The 20,790-nt window shown below is 58.3% G+C and overlaps 1 protein-coding gene across 1 annotated transcript in view; it reads left to right on the forward strand.

The window, feature by feature from the left end:
* The window catches only part of DCP1A (decapping mRNA 1A), a 65,911-nt gene extending 47,148 nt beyond the window's left edge, over positions 1-18,763 (forward strand). Inside the window, 6 exon segments of the mRNA XM_075573662.1 lie at positions 10,384-11,034; positions 11,036-11,118; positions 11,456-11,486; positions 11,878-11,943; positions 12,750-12,971; positions 13,223-18,763. Of these exon segments, the coding sequence (XP_075429777.1) occupies positions 10,384-11,034; positions 11,036-11,118; positions 11,456-11,486; positions 11,878-11,943; positions 12,750-12,971; positions 13,223-13,303 (1,134 nt within the window). The 3' untranslated portion in view covers positions 13,304-18,763.
* Positions 18,764-20,790: the final 2,027 nt, after the last annotated feature.

A 20,790-nucleotide genomic window follows, 5' to 3' on the forward strand; every position in this document is an offset into this window, starting at 1 on the left:
TCAGTAAGGGCGCTTCCCCCGCCGGCGTGCAGTAAGGGGCGCTTCCCCCCCCCCCCCCCCGCCGGCGTGCAGTAAGGGGCGCTTCCCCCCGCCGGCGTGCAGTAAGGGGCACTTCCCCCGCCCCCCCCCCGCCGGCGTGCAGTAAGGGCGCTTCCCCCCGCCGGCGTGCAGTAAGGGGCCTTCCCCCCCCCCCCTGCCGGCGTGCAGTAAGGGCGCTTCCCCCGCCGGCGTGCAGTAAGGGGCGCTTCCCCCCCCCCCCCCTGCCGGCGTGCAGTAAGGGCGCTTCCCCCGCCGGCGTGCAGTAAGGGGCGCTTCCCCCCCGCCGGCGTGCAGTAAGGGGTGCTCCCCCCCGCCGGCGTGCAGTAAGGGGCGCTTCCCCCCCGCCGGCGTGCAGTAAGGGGCGCTTCCCCCGCCGGCGTGCAGTAAGGGGCGCTTCCCCCGCCGGCGTGCAGTAAGGGGCGCTTCCCCCCCCCCTCCCCCGGCGTGCAGTAAGGGGCGCTTCCCCCGCCGGCGTGCAGTAAGGGCGCTTCCCCCGCCGGCGTGCAGTAAGGGCGCTTCCCCCCGCCGGCGTGCAGTAAGGGGCGCTTCCCCCCGCCGGCGTGCAGTAAGGGGCGCTTCCCCCCCCCCCCGCCGGCGTGCAGTAAGGGCGCTTCCCCCCCCCCCCCCCACCTGCGTGCAGTAAGGGCGCTTCCCCCCGCCGGCGTGCAGTAAGGGCGCTTCCCCCCCCCCCCCCCCCCGCCGGCGTGCAGTAAGGGCGCTTCCCCCCCCCCCCCCCCGCCGGCGTGCAGTAAGGGCGCTTCCCCCCCACCGGCGTGCAGTAAGGGCGCTTCCCCCCCCACCGGCGTGCAGTAAGGGCGCTTCCCCCCGCCGGCATGCAGTAAGGGCGCTTCCCCCCCACCGGCGTGCAGTAAGGGCGCTTCCCCCCCACCGGCGTGCAGTAAGGGCGCTTCCCCCCCACCGGCGTGCAGTAAGTGCGCTTCCCCCCCACCGGCGTGCAGTAAGGGCGCTTCCCCCCGCTGGTGTGCAGTAAGGGGCGCTTCCCCCGCCGGCGTGCAGTAAGGGGCGCTTCCCCCCGCCGGCGTGCAGTAAGGGGCGCTTCCCCCGCCGGCGTGCAGTAAGGGGCACTTCCCCCGCCGGCGTGCAGTAAGGGGCGCTTCCCCCCCCCCCCCCGCCGGCGTGCAGTAAGGGGCGGCTTCCCCCCCCCCCCCCCCCCGCCTGCGTGCAGTAAGGGGGCGCTCCCCCCGCCGGCGTGCAGTAAGGGGCACTTCCCCCCGCCGGCGTGCAGTAAAGGGGCGCTTCCCCCCGCCGGCGTGCAGTAAGGGGCGCTTCCCCCCCGCCGGCGTGCAGTAAGGGGCGCTTCCCCCCCCCCCCCCCGGCCGGCGTGCAGTAAGGGGCGCTTCCCCCCCCCCCCCCCCGCCTGCGTGCAGTAAGGGGCGCTCCCCCCGCCGGCGTGCAGTAAGGGGCACTTCCCCCCGCCGGCGTGCAGTAAGTGGCGCTTCCCCCCGCCGGCGTGCAGTAAGGGGCGCTTCCCCCCCCCCCTCCCCCGGCGTGCAGTAAGGGGCGCTTCCCCCGCCGGCGTGCAGTAAGGGCGCTTCCCCCGCCGGCGTGCAGTAAGGGCGCTTCCCCCCGCCGGCGTGCAGTAAGGGGCGCTTCCCCCCGCCGGCGTGCAGTAAGGGCGCTTCCCCCCCCCCCCCCCCGCCGGCGTGCAGTAAGGGCGCTTTCCCCCCCCCCCCCCCCCCCCCCCACCTGCGTGCAGTAAGGGGCGCTTCCCCCCGCCGGCGTGCAGTAAGGGCGCTTCCCCCCCCCCCCCCCCCGCCGGCGTGCAGTAAGGGCGCTTCCCCCCCCCCCCGCGTGCAGTAAGGGCGCTTCCCCCCCCACCGGCGTGCAGTAAGGGCGCTTCCCCCCCACCGGCGTGCAGTAAGGGCGCTTCCCCCCGCCGGCATGCAGTAAGGGCGCTTCCCCCCGCCGGCGTGCAGTAAGGGCGCTTCCCCCCCACCGGCGTGCAGTAAGGGCGCTTCCCCCCCCCCCCCGCGTGCAGTAAGGGCGCTTCCCCCCCCACCGGCGTGCAGTAAGGGCGCTTCCCCCCCACCGGCGTGCAGTAAGGGCGCTTCCCCCCGCCGGCATGCAGTAAGGGCGCTTCCCCCCACCGGCGTGCAGTAAGGGCGCTTCCCCCCCACCGGCGTGCAGTAAGGGCGCTTCCCCCCCACCGGCGTGCAGTAAGGGCGCTTCCCCCCCACCGGCGTGCAGTAAGGGCGCTTCCCCCCCACCGGCGTGCAGTAAGGGCGCTTCCCCCCGCTGGTGTGCAGTAAGGGGCGCTTCCCCCCGCCGGCGTGCAGTAAGGGGCGCTTCCCCCCGCCGGCGTGCAGTAAGGGGCGCTTCCCCCGCCGGCGTGCAGTAAGGGGCACTTCCCCCGCCGGCGTGCAGTAAGGGGCGCTTCCCCCCGCCGGCGTGCAGTAAGGGGCGCTTCCCCCCGCCGGCGTGCAGTAAGGGGCGCTTCCCCCCGCCGGCGTGCAGTAAGGGGCGCTTCCCCCCCCCCCCCCCGCCTGCGTGCAGTAAGGGGGCGCTCCCCCCGCCGGCGTGCAGTAAGGGGCGCTTCCCCCCGCCGGCGTGCAGTAAGGGGCAGCTTCCCCCCGCCGGCGTGCAGTAAGGGGGGCGCTTCCCCCGCCGGCGTGCAGTAAGGGGCGCTTCCCCCCCCGCCGGCGTGCAGTAAGGGGCGCTTCCCCCCGCCGGCGTGCAGTAAGGGGCGCTTCCCCCCCGCCGGCGTGCAGTAAGGGCGCTTCCCCCCCCGCCGGCGTGCAGTAAGGGCGCTTCCCCCCCGCCGGCGTGCAGTAAGGGGCGCTTCCCCCCGCCGGCGTGCAGTAAGGGGCACTTCCCCCCGCCGGCGTGCAGTAAGGGGCGCTCCCCCCCGCCGGCGTGCAGTAAGGGGCACTTCCCCCCCACCGGCGTGCAGTAAGGGGCGCTTCCCCCCCGCCGGCGTGCAGTAAGGGGCACTTCCCCCCCGCTGGCGTGCAGTAGAGGGGCGCTTCCCCCCGCCGGCGTGCAGTAAGGGGCGCTTCCCCCCGCCGGCGTGCAGTAAGGGGCGCTTCCCCCCGCCGGCGCGCAGTAAGGGGCACTTCCCCCCACCGGCGTGCAGTAAGGGGCGCTTCCCCCGCCGGCGCGCAGTAAGGGGCGCTTCCCCCCCCCCCCCCCCGCCGGCGTGCAGTAAGGGGCGCTTCCCCCCGCCGGCGTGCAGTAAGGGGCGCTTCCCCCCGCCGGCGGTGCAGTAAGGGGCGCTTCCCCCCCCCCCCGCAGGCGTGCAGTAAGGGGCGCTTCCCCCCACCGGCGTGCAGTAAGGGGCGCTTCCCCCCGCCGGCGTGCAGTAAGGGGCGCTTCCCCCCCCCCCCCCCGCAGGCGTGCAGTAAGGGGCGCTTCCCCCCACCGGCGTGCAGTAAGAGCGCTTCCCCCCCGCCGGCGGGCAGTAAGGGGGCACTTCCCCCCGCCGGCGTGCAGTAAGGGGCACTTCCCCCCGCCGGGCGTGCAGTAAGGGCGCTTCCCCCCCGCCGGCGTGCAGTAAGGGGCACTTCCCCCCGCCGGCGTGCAGTAAGGGGCGCTTCCCCCCGCCGGGCGTGCAGTAAGGGGCGCTCCCCCCCCCCGCCCCCCCGCCGGCGTGCAGTAAGGGCGCTTCCCCCCCGCCGGCGTGCAGTAAGGGGCACTTCCCCCGCCGGCGTGCAGTAAGGGCGCTTCCCCCGCCGGCGTGCAGTAAGGGGCGCTCCCCCCCCCCCCCCCCCCGCCGGCGTGCAGTAAGGGGCGCTTCCCCCCGCCGGCGTGCAGTAAGGGGCACTTCCCCCCCCCCCCCCCCCGCCGGCGTGCAGTAAGGGCGCTTCCCCCCGCCGGCGTGCAGTAAGGGGCGCTTCCCCCCCCCCCCCCTGCCGGCGTGCAGTAAGGGCGCTTCCCCCGCCGGCGTGCAGTAAGGGGCGCTTCCCCCCCCCCCCCCTGCCGGCGTGCAGTAAGGGCGCTTCCCCCGCCGGCGTGCAGTAAGGGGCGCTTCCCCCCCCGCCGGCGTGCAGTAAGGGGTGCTCCCCCCCGCCGGCGTGCAGTAAGGGGCGCTTCCCCCCCGCCGGCGTGCAGTAAGGGGCGCTTCCCCCCGCCGGCGTGCAGTAAGGGGCGCTTCCCCCCGCCGGCGTGCAGTAAGGGGCGCTTCCCCCCCCCCCCCCTCCCCCGGCGTGCAGTAAGGGGCGCTTCCCCCGCCGGCGTGCAGTAAGGGCGCTTCCCCCGCCGGCGTGCAGTAAGGGCGCTTCCCCCCGCCGGCGTGCAGTAAGGGGCGCTTCCCCCCGCGCGGCTGTGCAGTTAAGGGCGCTTCCCCCCCCCCCCCCCTGCCGGCGTGCAGTAAGGGCGCTTCCCCCCCCCCCCCCCACCTGCGTGCAGTAAGGGCGCTTCCCCCGCCGGCGTGCAGTAAGGGCGCTTCCCCCCCCCCCCCCCCGCCGGCGTGCAGTAAGGGCGCTTCCCCCCCCCCCCCCCCCCGCCGGCGTGCAGTAAGGGCGCTTCCCCCCCACCGGCCGTGCAGTAAGGGCGCTTCCCCCCCACCGGCGTGCAGTAAGGGCGCTTCCCCCCGCCGGCATGCAGTAAGGGCGCTTCCCCCCCACCGGCGTGCAGTAAGGGCGCTTCCCCCCCCACCGGCGTGCAGTAAGGGCGCTTCCCCCCCACCGGCGTGCAGTAAGTGCGCTTCCCCCCCACCGGCGTGCAGTAAGGGCGCTTCCCCCCCGCTGGTGTGCAGTAAGGGGGCGCTTCCCCCCGCCGGCGTGCAGTAAGGGGCGCTTCCCCCCGCCGGCGTGCAGTAAGGGGCGCTTCCCCCCGCCGGCGTGCAGTAAGGGGCACTTCCCCCGCCGGCGTGCAGTAAGGGGCGCTTCCCCCCGCCGGCGTGCAGTAAGGGGCGCTTCCCCCCGCCGGCGTGCAGTAAGGGGCGCTTCCCCCCGCCGGCGTGCAGTAAGGGGCGCTTCCCCCCGCCGGCGTGCAGTAAGGGGCGCTTCCCCCCGCCGGCGTGCAGTAAGGGGCGCTTCCCCCCGCCGGCGTGCAGTAAGGGGCGCTTCCCCCCCGCCGGCGTGCAGTAAGGGGAGCTCCCCCCCGCCGGGCGTGCAGTAAGGGGCGCTTCCCCCGCCGGCGTGCAGTAAGGGCGCTTCCCCCCGCCGGCGTGCAGTAAGGGGCGCTTCCCCCCCCCCCCCCCGCCGGCGTGCAGTAAGGGGCGCTTCCCCCCCCCACCCGCCGGCGTGCAGTAAGGGGCGCTTTCCCCCCCCCCCCCCCGCCGGCGTGCAGTAAGGGGCGCTTCCCCCCCCGCCGGCGTGCAGTAAGGGGCGCTTCCCCCCCCGCCGGCGTGCAGTAAGGGGCTCTTCCCCCCCGCCGGCGTGCAATAAGTAAGGGGCGCTTCCCCCCCTCCGGCGTGCAGTAAGGGGCGCTCCCCCCCGTCGGCGTGCAGTAAGGGGCGCTTCCCCCCCCCCCCCCCCGCCGGCGTGCAGTAAGGGCGCTTCCCCCCCGCCGGCGTGCAGTAAGGGGCGCTTCCCCCCCACCGGCGTGCAGTAAGGGGCGCTTCCCCCGCCGGCATGCAGTAAGGGGCGCTTCCCCCCCCCCGCCGGCGTGCAGTAAGGGGCGCTTCCCCCCGCCGGCGTGCAGTAAGGGGCACTTCCCCCCCCCCCCCCCGCCGGCGTGCAGTAAGGGCGCTTCCCCCCCGCCGCGTGCAGTAAGGGGCGCTTCCCCCCCCCCCCCCCTGCCGGCGTGCAGTAAGGGCGCTTCCCCCGCCGGCGTGCAGTAAGGGGCGCTTCCCCCCCGCCGGCGTGCAGTAAGGGGTGCTCCCCCCCCGCCGGCGTGCAGTAAGGGGCGCTTCCCCCCCGCCGGCGTGCAGTAAGGGGCGCTTCCCCCGCCGGCGTGCAGTAAGGGGCGCTTCCCCCCCGCCGGCGTGCAGTAAGGGGCGCTTCCCCCCCCCCCCCTCCCCCGGCGTGCAGTAAGGGGCGCTTCCCCCGCCGGCGTGCAGTAAGGGCGCTTCCCCCGCCGGCGGGCGTGCAGTAAGGGCGCTTCCCCCCGCCGGCGTGCAGTAAGGGGCGCTTCCCCCCGCCGGCGTGCAGTAAGGGCGCTTCCCCCCCCCCCCCCCCTGCCGGCGTGCAGTAAGGGCGCTTCCCCCCCCCCCCCCACCTGCGTGCAGTAAGGGCGCTTCCCCCGCCGGCGTGCAGTAAGGGCGCTTCCCCCCCCCCCCCCCCGCCGCGTGCAGTAAGGGCGCTTCCCCCCCCCCCCCCCCGCCGGCGTGCAGTAAGGGCGCTTCCCCCCCACCGGCGTGCAGTAAGGGCGCTTCCCCCCCCACCGGCGTGCAGTAAGGGCGCTTCCCCCCCGCCGGCGTGCAGTAAGGGCGCTTCCCCCCCGCCGGCATGCAGTAAGGGGCGCTTTCCCCCCCCCCCCCCCGCCGGCGTGCAGTAAGGGCGCTTCCCCCCCCGCCGGCGTGCAGTAAGGGGCGCTTCCCCCCCCGCCGGCGTGCAGTAAGGGGCTCTTCCCCCCCGCCGGCGTGCAATAAGTAAGGGGCGCTTCCCCCCTCCGGCGTGCAGTAAGGGGCGCTCCCCCCCGTCGGCGTGCAGTAAGGGGCGCTTCCCCCCCCCCCCCCGCCGGCGTGCAGTAAGGGCGCTTCCCCCCGCCGGCGTGCAGTAAGGGGCGCTTCCCCCCACCGGCGTGCAGTAAGGGGCGCTTCCCCCGCCGGCATGCAGTAAGGGGCGCTTCCCCCCCCCCCGCCGGCGTGCAGTAAGGGGCGCTTCCCCCCGCCGGCGTGCAGTAAGGGGCACTTCCCCCCCCCCCCCCCCGCCGGCGTGCAGTAAGGGCGCTTCCCCCCGGCGGCGTGCAGTAAGGGGCGCTTCCCCCCCCCCCCCCCCTGCCGGCGTGCAGTAAGGGCGCTTCCCCCGCCGGCGTGCAGTAAGGGGCGCTTCCCCCCCGCCGGCGTGCAGTAAGGGGTGCTCCCCCCCGCCGGCGTGCAGTAAGGGGCGCTTCCCCCCCGCCGGCGTGCAGTAAGGGGCGCTTCCCCCGCCGGCGTGCAGTAAGGGGCGCTTCCCCCCGCCGGCGTGCAGTAAGGGGCGCTTCCCCCCCCCCCCCCTCCCCCGGCGTGCAGTAAGGGGCGCTTCCCCCGCCGGCGTGCAGTAAGGGCGCTTCCCCCCGCCGGCGGGGCGTGCAGTAAGGGCGCTTCCCCCCGCCGGCGTGCAGTAAGGGGCGCTTCCCCCCCGCCGGCGTGCAGTAAGGGCGCTTCCCCCCCCCCCCCCCCTGCCGGCGTGCAGTAAGGGCGCTTCCCCCCCCCCCCCCCACCTGCGTGCAGTAAGGGCGCTTCCCCCCGCCGGCGTGCAGTAAGGGCGCTTCCCCCCCCCCCCCCCCGCCGGCGTGCAGTAAGGGCGCTTCCCCCCCCCCCCCCGCCGTGCAGTAAGGGCGCTTCCCCCCCACCGGCGTGCAGTAAGGGCGCTTCCCCCCCACCGGCGTGCAGTAAGGGCGCTTCCCCCCGCCGGCATGCAGTAAGGGCGCTTCCCCCCCCACCGGCGTGCAGTAAGGGCGCTTCCCCCCCACCGGCGTGCAGTAAGGGCGCTTCCCCCCCCCCACCGGCGTGCAGTAAGGGCGCTTCCCCCCGCTGGTGTGCAGTAAGGGGCGCTTCCCCCCGCCGGCGTGCAGTAAGGGGCGCTTCCCCCCGCCGGCGTGCAGTAAGGGGCGCTTCCCCCCGCCGGCGTGCAGTAAGGGGCACTTCCCCCCGCCGGCGTGCAGTAAGGGGCGCTTCCCCCCGCCGGCGTGCAGTAAGGGGCGCTTCCCCCCGCCGGCGTGCAGTAAGGGGCGCTTCCCCCCGCCGGCGTGCAGTAAGGGGCGCTTCCCCCCGCCGGCGTGCAGTAAGGGGCGCTTCCCCCCGCCGGCGTGCAGTAAGGGGCGCTTCCCCCCGCCGGCGTGCAGTAAGGGGCGCTTCCCCCCGCCGGCGTGCAGTAAGGGGAGCTCCCCCCCGCCGGCGTGCAGTAAGGGGCGCTTCCCCCGCCGGCGTGCAGTAAGGGCGCTTCCCCCCGCCGGCGTGCAGTAAGGGGCGCTTCCCCCCCCCCCCCGCCGGCGTGCAGTAAGGGGCGCTTCCCCCCCCCACCCGCCGGCGTGCAGTAAGGGGCGCTTTCCCCCCCCCCCCCCCCCCCCCCGCCGGCGTGCAGTAAGGGGCGCTTCCCCCCCCGCCGGCGTGCAGTAAGGGGCGCTTCCCCCCCCGCCGGCGTGCAGTAAGGGGCTCTTCCCCCCGCCGGCGTGCAATAAGTAAGGGGCGCTTCCCCCCTCCGGCGTGCAGTAAGGGGCGCTCCCCCCCGTCGGCGTGCAGTAAGGGGCGCTTCCCCCCCCCCCCCCCCCGCCGCGTGCAGTAAGGGCGCTTCCCCCCGCCGGCGTGCAGTAAGGGGCGCTTCCCCCCACCGGCGTGCAGTAAGGGGCGCTTCCCCCGCCGGCATGCAGTAAGGGGCGCTTCCCCCCCCCCGCCGGCGTGCAGTAAGGGGCGCTTCCCCCCCCCCCGCCGGCGTGCAGTGAAGGGGCGCTTCCCCCCCCCCCCCCGCCGGCGTGCAGTAAGGGGCGCTTCCCCCCCCCCGCCGGCGTGCAGTAAGGGGCGCTTCCCCCCCGCCGGCGTGCAGTAAGGGGCGCTTCCCCCCGCCGGCGTGCAGTAAGGGGGCGCTTCCCCCCCGCCGGCGTGCAGTAAGTAAGGGACGCTCCCCCCCCCGCCGGCGTGCAGTAAGGGGCGCTTCCCCCCCCGCCGGCGTGCAGTAAGGGGCGCTTCCCCCGCCGGCGTGCAGTAAGGGGCGCTTCCCCCCCACCGGCGTGCAGTAAGGGGCGCTTCCCCCCGCCGGCATGCAGTAAGGGGCGCTTCCCCCCCCCCGCCGGCGTGCAGTAAGGGGCGCTTCCCCCCCCCCCGCCGGCGTGCAGTAAGGGGCGCTTCCCCCCCCCCCCCCCCCCGCCGGCGTGCAGTAAGGGGCGCTTCCCCCCCCCCGCCGGCGTGCAGTAAGGGGCGCTTCCCCCCGCCGGCGTGCAGTAAGGGGCGCTTCCCCCCCGCCGGCGTGCAGTAAGGGGCGCTTCCCCCCCGCCGGCGTGCAGTAAGTAAGGGACGCTCCCCCCCGCCGGCGTGCAGTAAGGGGCGCTTCCCCCCCGCCGGCGTGCAGGTAAGGGGCGCTTCCCCCCGCCGGCGTGCAGTAAGGGGCGCTTCCCCCCCGCCGGCGTGCAGTGAGGGGCGCTCCCCCCCGCCGGCGTGCAGTAAGTAAGGGACGCTCCCCCCCCGCCGGCGTGCAGTAAGTAAGGGGCGCTCCCCCCCGCCGGCGTGCAGTAAGGGGGCGCTTCCCCCCGCCGGCGTGCAGTAAGGGCGCTTCCCCCCGCCTGCGTGCAGTAAGGGGCGCTTCCCCCGCCGGCGTGCAGTAAGGGGCGCTTCCCCCCCGCCCGCCGCGTGCAGTAAGGGGCGCTTTCCCCCCCCCCCCCCCCCGCCGGCGTGCAGTAAGAGGCGCTTCCCCCCGCCGGCGTGCAGAAAGGGGCGCTTCCCCCCGCCGGCGTGCCGTAAGGGGCGCTTCCCCCCCCCCCCCCCGCCGGCGTGCAGTAAGGGGCGCTTCCCCCCACCGGCGTGCAGTAAGGGCACTTCCCCCCGCCGCCGTGCAGTAAGGGCGCTTCCCCCGACGGCGTGCAGTAAGGTCGCTTCCCCCCGCCTGCGTGCAGTAAGGGGCGCTTCCCCGCGCCGGTGTGCAGTAAGGGGCGCTTCCCCCCGCCGGCGTGCAGTAAGGGGCGCTTCCCCCCCCCCCCCCCCCCCCCGCCGGCGTGCAGTAAGGGGCGCTCCCCCCCCGCCGGCGTGCAGTAAGGGGCGCTTCCCCCCCTCTCCCCCCCCCCGCCGGCGTGCAGTAAGGGGCGCTTCCCCCCCACCGGCGTGCAGTAAGGGGCGCTTTCCCCCCCCCCCCGCCGGCGTGCAGTAAGGGGCGCTCCCCCCCGCCGGCGTGCAGTAAGGGGCGCTTCCCCCCTCCCCCCCCCCCCCCCCCCGCCGGCGTGCAGTAAGGGGCGCTTCCCCCCGCCGGCGTGCAGTAAGGGCGCTTCCCCCTGCCGAAGGGGAGCTGCTTTAAGATTACTGAACTCTAACCGTGTCCTTAACGTGACGGGGGAGAAGATGGCGTGGTACTATTTATCAGAATAATTTTTTGATACAAAAATAAAACGTGTGATGTTTGAAAGCTCGTACATTGCAAAGTGTGTTGACCCACTAAATGGTATATTGCTATCTAATGTCTTTTTTATTGCTGTTTTTTGTAATGATTAAGATGATGTGTTACTTCCTATAGTACAGTGGGGTGTGGGCAACAGAAAATTAACTTAATATAACAAAGTACTTCTAGAATTCTCACTACTTCTATTTCTCTGCAGTGTTTTCCAGCGGGAAAGAAACACTTCACTGTTGAAGAACTGTTTGGAACATCTTTACCAAAAGAACAGCCGGCATCTACATGCCCTAATCCTGACATCATTGAGAAGCGTCAGCCAGACATAGGACATAACCTGTTCTTGCCTTTCTCGTGTGAGCAATCAAAGCCGCTACATCCAGTGGTGAAGGCAGAGTCTACAACCGTGAACTCTAGTACCAGTGATTTCAGCCAACCTGTCTGTATAACACCGGTATTAATTGCCCAGGGCACCGTCGCACAACCAGACTCTCGGAACGTTCCAAACTATTCTGTACGGTTAAGCCCCAACCATGGTTCAACGTTGTCATCAGAAGTTCTGCCTACACCAATTCTGCCTATCTCCAGTAATGCCACCAGTATAATGCATGTCATTCAGACAGCTGTACGGCAAACGTCTCCTCATATGAGCCAGCCGATTTTAGACCTCAACCACACTCCCCAGAACTGGCAGTTCCTTCCACCGTTGGCCACCATCATCACTGGCAATGTGTCAAGTACTTCTCATTCAAGTGTTGATCTTCTCCAGAAACTCAAGTTGACGCCACAGCATGACCAACTACAGTCACCGCCCATCAGTAAAGCAACCATCGCCTCGAAGTTTTCCTCTGCGGTTAGCCCAACTGGCAACACCAGAGAGTTTTAAAGGAAATCCAATAAAAACCAAGCCAATCGGTAGTCTGCTAATGACCCGATCCAGGTAACTCGCAGCACACCTTTCTCTTTTGGCTGCATCTTTGTAGGTTTGACTTAAATTGCCAGCAAGCTCACTTTTAATTCTTGATTTACTGTACAAATCTGCAGTTCACCAAGTGAGTTATCCATTGCAAACTCTTGCAGTTACAGTAGGGGCATCTCCTGGGCTTGTAGAGTAACATTACTCTTCGTAAATTGTATGTGTTTTAACAATAGAGGGCATAGATTGCTTTTCATAGCACACCTCGCAGCCCCCCTAACCAGTTAAAAGCTATGTAATTGCTTATAGTTGTAATAGCATTTCATATAACTTATTTCATATAGCGCTTTTCTCCCAATAGGATGCAAAACGCGGCACAATTAGCGCATAGTGTGCGGTTACGCAGCGCACAGGATTGTTACACAGTCCCTGCCCACATGAGCTTACAATCTATGATTTTGGTGCCTGACTACGTGACTTGCCCAAGGTCACAAGGAGCTGACCCCGGGATTGGAACCAGGTTCCCGATTCCATAGTGTCGTTATCAGTCTGTGCCTGTACTCGCCGAGTCGCGCAATTCTCCCTGTTGAGGAGAATTTCATTATTGTTGAGTCTACCTCCTAACGTCGCCCACCTTTTTATAGAACACGTAACAATGATTATTGCTGATACAATGTTTTCATGTTACTGCTAAACGCTGCACTATCCAACGTTCTTTCTTAAATCCAATGTTTACCCCGATTCTCTGATATCGAGCCTCGCCCTTTTATGTATTTTATATAGAATGTACATGAAAAGAGAGAACCTGAACCATTTGCTCAGCACAAGAGTTTATCCAAGGCGGGACCAGTAAGTCGATTATTTATATTGATTTTAAATTGCATTGCTGCCAAAATCATGAGTCTTTAGTGTTTTGGCAGCTTGCTCCTCTTGAACAGCCTTTCCATTCATTGTAATGAAGCACAGAGGCCTGACATGGCTAATCACTATTATACAAGCATATCCTCACATTAATGGGATGTTCTTCCTAAAGGAATAGCTGTCGTCATTTTTGTATTTAATATTTTTTTTTCTTCATATTAAACAATCGGAAACTAAGTTCCGGTGAGGTAGAAAAGTGACAAACCTCCACCGTACTGCAATTAAAAATGCCCTGTGTGAGCACGGTCGCACGTCTGACGGGTAACAATTAAACTCTACATTTAGACGATCTAATGAATGTTGTCGTCTTTATGATCTGGTAATTGGGGCATGCCATGTTGGGTTTAAAACCTGAGGGAATGAAAGAGAAAATTGAAAGTTTAACATGTAAAATGTAGTAAAGATTTAATGTTGGTAACTGCAGCCCTATGGATATTCCTGTTGTGCAGTGGGCAGACTTTTCATACAGTATGCAGACTTAAAAAACAACTAAAGTTTAGATAAAAATGTTCATTAATTTTGCACATTATGCAGCATGCTAAATAGAGTTTTTATATATACTTAATGATGATAGATCTTTCGTTCGTGGTGGATTTTCTTACTGTTCTTATAATGTCATTTTGATTTGAACACTTTTAAAGATTAAGCAGCCGATTTATATTTCCGTCAATGAATTTGTTCCCTTTCTATGTTTTGGGTTGCAGGAAAATAATTCTGGTGTTGTTCCTCTGCAGGGTGCAACTTCCCAGTATGTTGCTTCTACAACCACCGTGGCACCTACAGTCCTCTTGTCACCCAGTGTCTTCCAGCAGTCGTTCCAAAAACCAACTGACCAGGAGGATAAAATGGCAACTTCGCCTCCAACACACGGGACAGCTGATGTACCAAAATCCAATGCTCCCCTGTTCGTTCTCAGTAGATCGCAGCTCCAAGAAACATTAGTACATCTTATAAAGGTAACAGGAGAAACATATAAAGCTATATTGGGCATAAGGGAAACAACTTTGGCAGTTTTAATTACGAATATGGAGACCTACAAAAATCAGTTAGATCATTAACCAAGTGTCACTTTTAAGTTCCAGATCTGAATTTGGGTACGTTCATTAATCTTACACCAGATTTGGTGCATTGTAGTAGGACAATGATTCTTTGAAGTGAAGGTTGCGATTCTGGAACCAAATCATTAACATTATTCTTTATTTTCTAGAACGATTCCAGCTTTCTGAACACGGTTCATGAAGTCTATTTGCATGTTCTCACAAAGAACTTGGACAATGTCCAGCTATAAAGTGGCATCGTGGACCATTTCTCCCCCATTTTTCTCCATGGAACGGCCAAAACATAGTTACATATCTAAAGGGAAGGACATATGTTGAATTACTTACATGCATTTTGAAGGAAGGACGGACATTAGTTGAGGGAAAAGCTGCAAAATAACCTCTCTTACAATGTAGGTTTTATTTCAAGCAATCACCAGCAGTCCTGTTTACAGGAAATGTTCACTGGCGTTTGACTGGCGCATACCTTTTTAGCATTGTACAGGGCAAAAATACTTGCTTGTTTATGGCCATCGTTTGAAAGGAACCCTAGACATGCCTGTTTTAAGAGATCGGCTATACAGCAAGCAGAAAACGCCCAGTTTTACCAACCACTTCCAGTTTTAAAGGTGCTGCTCCCCCTCCCCTTCAAAGAAAGTCCCGTCTTAACAAAAAAAGGTTAATATGATGTACACGTGATTGCTGCCGTTAAAAAAAAAAAAAACAAAAAAAAAAAGTTTCTTTAATGGCTGTTCTTGATTTTATTTAAATTTTTATCCAAGAAAAAGGACAGAACTCCTTTTTGATCACTTGCCAACCTCTGCTGTACATTCTCAGAGCCGTTATCAATGCAGGCAGCCCGAGTTATCAATGAAACGTTTATCCTGAGCCTCTCCGATGAGGTTCGTTGAAGTCCTGCGAGGTCGGTGAGAGGCGCTCAGTAGCCCAAGTGAGGGTTTTGGACTCTGATTTCTCTCTCTTCCCCCCGCCCCCCCCTCAGGAAATAAACACACTGCTTAAATGAATGAGAGGGTGAAAACACCCCCCCGTATTATACAGTATGGTGAAGAAATCATTAACATTTAAAACAAGTCATGTAATGGGGGATGGCAAATGTAAGGTCCGTTAGAATCCATTAGATTTGGATGATCATGTTCTGCAGTTTCCTGCTTGTAACATCCCAGCAGAGTTTTCACCTCCTATAATTAGAAGTCGCGTGTGTCTGGTTTTTATTTTTCTTTCTTGTAGGTTTTCTTAGGTAAGTTTCAGCTTCATTAGCGGCAGCGGCTTTTACCGTCCAGGTCGGAGCGGCCAACTCCAGTCCTCAAGGGAAACCAACAGGTCAGGTTTTCAGGATATCCCTGCTTCAGCACCGGTGGCTCAATCAGAGGCTCAGTCAAAGACAGCCTCTGACTGAGCCACCCTTGCTGAAGCAGGGATATAATGACCTGTTGGTGGCCCTTGACAACTGGAGTTGGCCACTCCTGGTCCAGATTGTTGGTGGGGGGAGTCCCGCTATATAATGGTGGTATGATGCCATTTTTTGTTTTAATAGGTTTCAAACTATGAGGAAATGACATTTGGGTGACAAAGCCTGATTCCTTGTAGCTCCATGAACCAAAGTTACGGTTTGGGCTCGGATGCCCCATTTAGAGCAGACTTGCTGTGTGTTTAAAGTTTTTATTGCGGAGGGGGGATTGAAGTTCAGGACAAAATATAGAGGTGCCTGAATTGTTTGACCCATTCTTTTGTGTGTGTCAAATACTTGTTTTCTTGTAAATGATGGTTAAACCTTGACCTAAAAGTCTTAGCCTTTTCAGAAACTATAGAAGGTTTTTGGTCTTAAAGCCGCAATCCCCCCATAAGTTTGAGTAAAATGTAATTGAAATAATTGCCAGCTCAGGTTACCATGGTAACCGTTACACTGCACTGGGCTCTGGGGAGAGCTCCATTTTAACCTCCCGAACATTTAAGATTTCGAACACTAATCTCCTAAAAGGAGTGTCTGTTTTTAAAAAGAAAAACGGCATTAAAAATTATAACAGGATCTATTCTCCCCCCCCCCCCCCCCGGGTTTAACGCAAACCCGCGTATTAATTTACTTTCCTCAATTTAGCATCAAATATGTTTTGTTTCGTGCATGTTATGCTTGTTTACATGCAACTTTTTAGGGTGGTTAGGGGGGTGGGCAAGAATAGATTTCTCAAACCGATATTCATGCAAAGTATTTTGCCTGATACTCATTACATTGAGTGTTTGATTTGGCTGCAGTTTGATTTGATTCAAATTGAATGCCCGTTTGGAGCCATGTCTGCAGGTTTAGGATCGGTATTCCAACGTATTCCATGCAGAATAGAACTATTTTTAAGTTATGGAAGAAGGCTGCTGTACTCCAAATAATGTTTCTGTTTATGATTATTTAAGGTAGGGGTGCTCGGCTCAGGCCTCAAGCCGCCACCGCCAATGGGTCAGGTTTTCAGGATGTCCCAGATTCAGCATAGGTGGCTCAGTCGACGGCCTCTGAGCCACCTGTGCTGAAGCTGGGACTGATTGAGCTACCTACCTGTGCTGAAGCTGGGATATCCTGAAAACCTGACCTGTTGGGGGGGCGGGGGGGAAGGGGGCGGCTTGAGGACTGGAGTTGGCCACCACTGATTTTAAGGCAACGTTTAAAAAATAAATAAATAAACAGAATAGAGAGCGAATCCTTAAGATAAAAGTAAAAATGAATCTGGTTGTAATGCAGCCTTATAACTATGTTGTGTAGAAGAGAACATCGCGCCAAACTGGGTGTGGGAAGCTTCGAAAAATACTCCAGAATTATGAGTGGAAATGCTGTATAACTGAAACGGAACTAACCCCCTTCCCCTCCATGCTTTTCCCATCTTCCCCTCCATGCTTTTCCCATCTTCCCCTCCATGCTTTTCCCATCTTCCCCTCCATGCTTTTCCCATCTTCCCCTCCATGCTTTTCCCATCTTCCCCTCCATGCTTTTCCCATCTTCTCCTGTTCCCTGCAAAAAAAAGTGCAGCTCAACCCCGTTATAACGCGATCCGTTACGACGCGAATCCGCTTACAACGCGATGCAAGCGTGGCTCCCAATTTTCATATTTATGAATACTTTACAACACGATTATTGGTGTCTTAAATATTTTATTGTACAATGCATACAATTGTACATTATTTCGAACGCGATCTGCTTATAACAAGATGTGATTCTTTGGACCCCAAGCACAGTGTTATAAGGGGGTTGAGCTGTATCTACAAAGCTTGGTTAATTATTCTCCTCCTAGCACACACTGAGAACCTCTGTGACAAGTAGCAAGTACTTAGTGCCGTGTTTTTCAACCGGATGTTCCTTGGAATCATTGGGTTCCCCGGGCATCCCTAAAGTGTTCCCTGAAATTTTCAGCTCATTTGAAAATTGGAGAATTTACAATGAATCAGATCACTGACACGCCATTAGAGAGGGTTGGGGTTCCTTACAATGAATCAGATCACTGACACGCCATTAGAGAGGGTTGGGGTTCCTTACAATGCATCTGATCTCAGATGCGCCATTAGAGAGGGTTGGGGTTCCTTACAATGCATCTGATCTGAGACGCGCTATTAGAGAGGCTTGGGGTTCTGCAGAATTTCACAGTATAATTCTTGGGTTTCTTAACCAAAAAAGGTTAAACACTGACTCAGCAAGTGAACTATACCTCAACCCCCATACCATAATTAACCAAAGTGACAATGTGTACATATATTATCAAAAACCCTTCTAGATATGGCATCTTTGGTGACAGTGCTCAGCTCAAGTCCTCAAGCCCCCCAACATGTCGGGGTTTAAGGATATCCCTGCTTCAGCACAGGTGACTCAGAGGCGGTCTTCGACCGAGCCTCTGAGTTACTAGTGCTGAAGTTGGGATATCCTGAAAACCTGACCTGTTTGGGCGGGCCTTGAGGACTGGAGTTGAGCCCCCCCCACCCCCCGTTAGCTAGCAACAGTGTGATGCCAATCTGGTTCAAATGCCCAGCTCACAGCAGACTGTGTAATCAAAACTGCAGAGGTGTATAACCAGACGTGAGTTTAAGGTAATATACAAGAAACTAGTCTGATCTTGTATACAGTGTTTTGTATCAAGGTCACAGTTTCAAGTTCTATAGCAATGTTTTTCAACGGGGGTTCCACTTCCTAGGAACCCTTGTGTTCCGTACACATCCCTAACGGGTTCAATGCAATTATCAGGTCATTTGAAAATGGTACCAAATACAGAAGAATTTACAATGCATCTGCTCTCAGACGCGCTATTAGAGAGGGTTGGGGTTCCTTACAATGCATCTGATCTCAGACGCGCTATTAGAGAGGGTTGGGGTTATGCAGAATTTCACAATATAATTTATAGGGTTCCTCAACCAAAAAAAAGTTAAACACTGTTCTACAGCATAAAAGCATGGCTTATATTGAAGACATTTCAATCAAAGTTACCCTCTCTTTACATTGAAGAGTTAAGCACAGAAATCCCTGCTGGTCCTAACATGAAATAATTAAATGCATTTGTTTTTTCTGATTGAAAGCACTGCTTTCTGCTCTTATTTCCTGTCTATGCAATATTTTAGTATTCTGAATGTAAATGATTCCAACTGCATGGGAATAAAGTGAAAACGACAAAGACCAATCAGAAGTTTTAGACTGCTTAAAGAAAAGATAAAAACAGCTAATGATTTACTATTTATAATTGGTGAGAAACACATTGGATAAAAATAAATATCTGATTTCTTTTTTTTTTGTTTTTTTACGGCTTTGACTAAATTGTTTGGCGCACAAAATATGTTGCTTTTGTAGCAAAATGGTCAAGTTGTATCTTTTTTTTTCCTGATAGATCTGAAGCCAATTGTTTAAGTCCTTACCGTTTTGTTTTGATCCAGTGTAATATGTTGTAATTTTTGTTTTTTTAATTCTATGCCCCTCATTGTATAATCTAAATCTCCATTCCCTTCATGAAATGCACCACCACAGAGAGACTTCCATTGGAGGAGGAATGGAAAGTGTATGTGCCCACGTGATAGACAATCCAAGCTGGATTCTCTGCTGTCATTCACAGTTAGAACTCCAACTTTGATACTTTTTAGAATAGCACAATTTAACAGTTCCCCAGCAAAAAATAAATAATCTTTTAAGCAAGATATTCAAATTTTATTTACAAATTGTGTTGACTAAAGTTTATTAAACCTGTAATGATGCTTTGATTGGCAGACACTAACTTTACCCATGAGTTTAAGTAAAGTTTCACTATTGCTTTTCATATCTAAACAGGCGGAATATGTGCAATATTTTTCACCACTGTTTGGCATCATTGTTACATTTGTTTAAATACAATATTGTGAATTCAGTGTGGTCTGCAGTTTTAACCCTTTAATAAATTGGTAACGTCACATTTTTAAATGCATGTATTTGAGGGGTTTTTGTTTTGTTTTTTACTGGTCACAAAGTATGAATTTCATGTTTGCATGTACAATTTAAGAATACCAGTTGCTAGGTATTTACTTATGCAACTTCCACGAGTAAGCTTTGAATTGTGTTCCATTTCCTCTTTAAGAAGTACATTTAACGCATATAAATGTAACATCAATAACATTTTTGCCATGAAATTGATGTAATAAAAGTATGTTTGCAAATATATTTTTATAAGAAAAATACAAAAATAAATCTTGCACATCTCCTGCGTCTGTATTCCTTCGTCATTACATTTTCTTGCATTGCGGAATGGGACATTGTGGTTGCGAACGTTTTGCCGCGACCCAATGACCGCCGACCTTTTTCCACAGATGGACACTGCCGCAGCCGGCCTGCTGCTAAAACCCCAGCCTAGTGGTTAGGGGGGTAGTGGATTGGGTAGGGGGTTTTAGGGTAAGGGCTAAGTATATGCACCTTTTAGCGGAAAAGCAGGCAGCGGCAACAGGTCCCGGCGAAGCGCCGTGGTAATTTGATCACGGCACAACGGCCGCAACTAAATGTCCTAGATCGCTGATTTATTTGCTAAATTGCCATCCCCGTTCTTGCTTGATTGGGGTTGTGTTTGCTAAAATGCAATAGTCCTCAAGTTACTTTAGGGCGATTGCTATAGTTTGTTTTCTGCAATAAAAATCTTGTTTACGTTGGAGGAACCTGCCGAGAAAACACGCTCCGACTGAGACACCTGCCGAGGAAAACGCGCTCCCCGATCGCCAATGTGTCCGTTCGGATAAGACTTGTTTGCTGTGTGTGCATTGAGTTTCTTGGAGTACGCTGCCAATTGTACACGCAAAAGGTTATCAAAGCACCAATCCTCTGTTTGGTTCAAAATAGAACATCAGCATTTCATGACTATGAATTGTGACATGTCAATAGTGTAGCAGGGGGACATTGTCACATAGCTTCCTTAATTGGAAGAAAATAAATAACAATCCCAGAAGCAGTGCGTCTTTCACCCCCCCCCCCTCCCCTTTTAATATGCACATCAATACAATCCACACAAGTAATTGGCTAAGTTGTTGATTGATCGGCGAACATTCGGCTCGAGGGTTAACTAAATGACCGTCAGTGCAGCAGAAGAGGGCCAAAAATGCAAAGTTATGAAAGGAAGATCATGTGACCAGAAAGTCACTAGATAAAATTGCTACACTGCTAGAAAGAGGACCGGGCTTAAAAAGGGTTGTGCCAGAGCCTGTTTCGGAAGGGGATGTGACTTTGTAAATGGTTGCTATAAAATCAATAAATGCTTGTTAAATTATTATACATTAACAATGTCGTTCAACGTTGTTGTTTTTGTTTTTTTTTAATGCTATATGTATTTTCTCAGTACAGAACTGATTTTTTTAAATATATATAATCTGATATTGCTTGGTCTGCAGCTTTAAGGCACGTTAGCGGAATTTTAGTTGGTTGACATTAGTCAGCCTTTCTATACAAGGGCTGCGCGCACGGCAGGGAGAGGGGAGCCGACAGACAGCGGCGAAGATGAGGAAATTCATCTTTTTGCGGCGCTGAATGTATGTATATGTATATGTGTGTGTATATGTATGCACACGTGTGTATGTATTTGTGTGTGCACAAGTCTAATACATTTTTTCTTTTTACTAATGTTTTTTTTAATAAATAATAAATTACACATAAACACACACACCCATATACATATAAACACACTCAACACAGTATACTCACGGAAAGCATGCGGCACGTGCACGCGCGTTCGCACAGGCACGCACGGCCGCATGCTGTATATAACAGCCCTAAGGTGCAGATTTTAGTTTTCAATATTTTTCAGCTCGTATATATGTGATTTGGGGCAACCTCAACTGCATGAGACATACACAGTAGATTGAGACAAGACACGTCCATCAATTTCCATCTGTTGAATTCTAATTGGGTGAGACTACTCCTAAATTTTATAGTTGAATTTTTTTCTCATTCTAGATAAAACAGTGTCGCTTATCATTAAGATGACATGTAGATTAAACTTAATATGTAAATGAAGCCTCAACTAGGTACAGTATGTATAGGTTTTTATATACTATACAGTCAGCAGACAGCTCTTCCTTTCACCAGCGAGGCTTGCTGATATCCCCTCCCTTATCTAGACCTGGGACTGGCTGGCTTATCATTCCAGACATGCAAGCATGTGCTTGTTGCAACAATAGTGTAAATACAGATTAAACACACACTATAACAGTTAACTCTTCCATCCACAATCCGATGTGAGAACGGTCACTG

Source organism: Ascaphus truei, chromosome 17 (genome assembly GCF_040206685.1).
Source record: "Ascaphus truei isolate aAscTru1 chromosome 17, aAscTru1.hap1, whole genome shotgun sequence".
In the NCBI taxonomy this organism is placed as follows: Eukaryota; Metazoa; Chordata; class Amphibia; order Anura; family Ascaphidae; genus Ascaphus; species Ascaphus truei.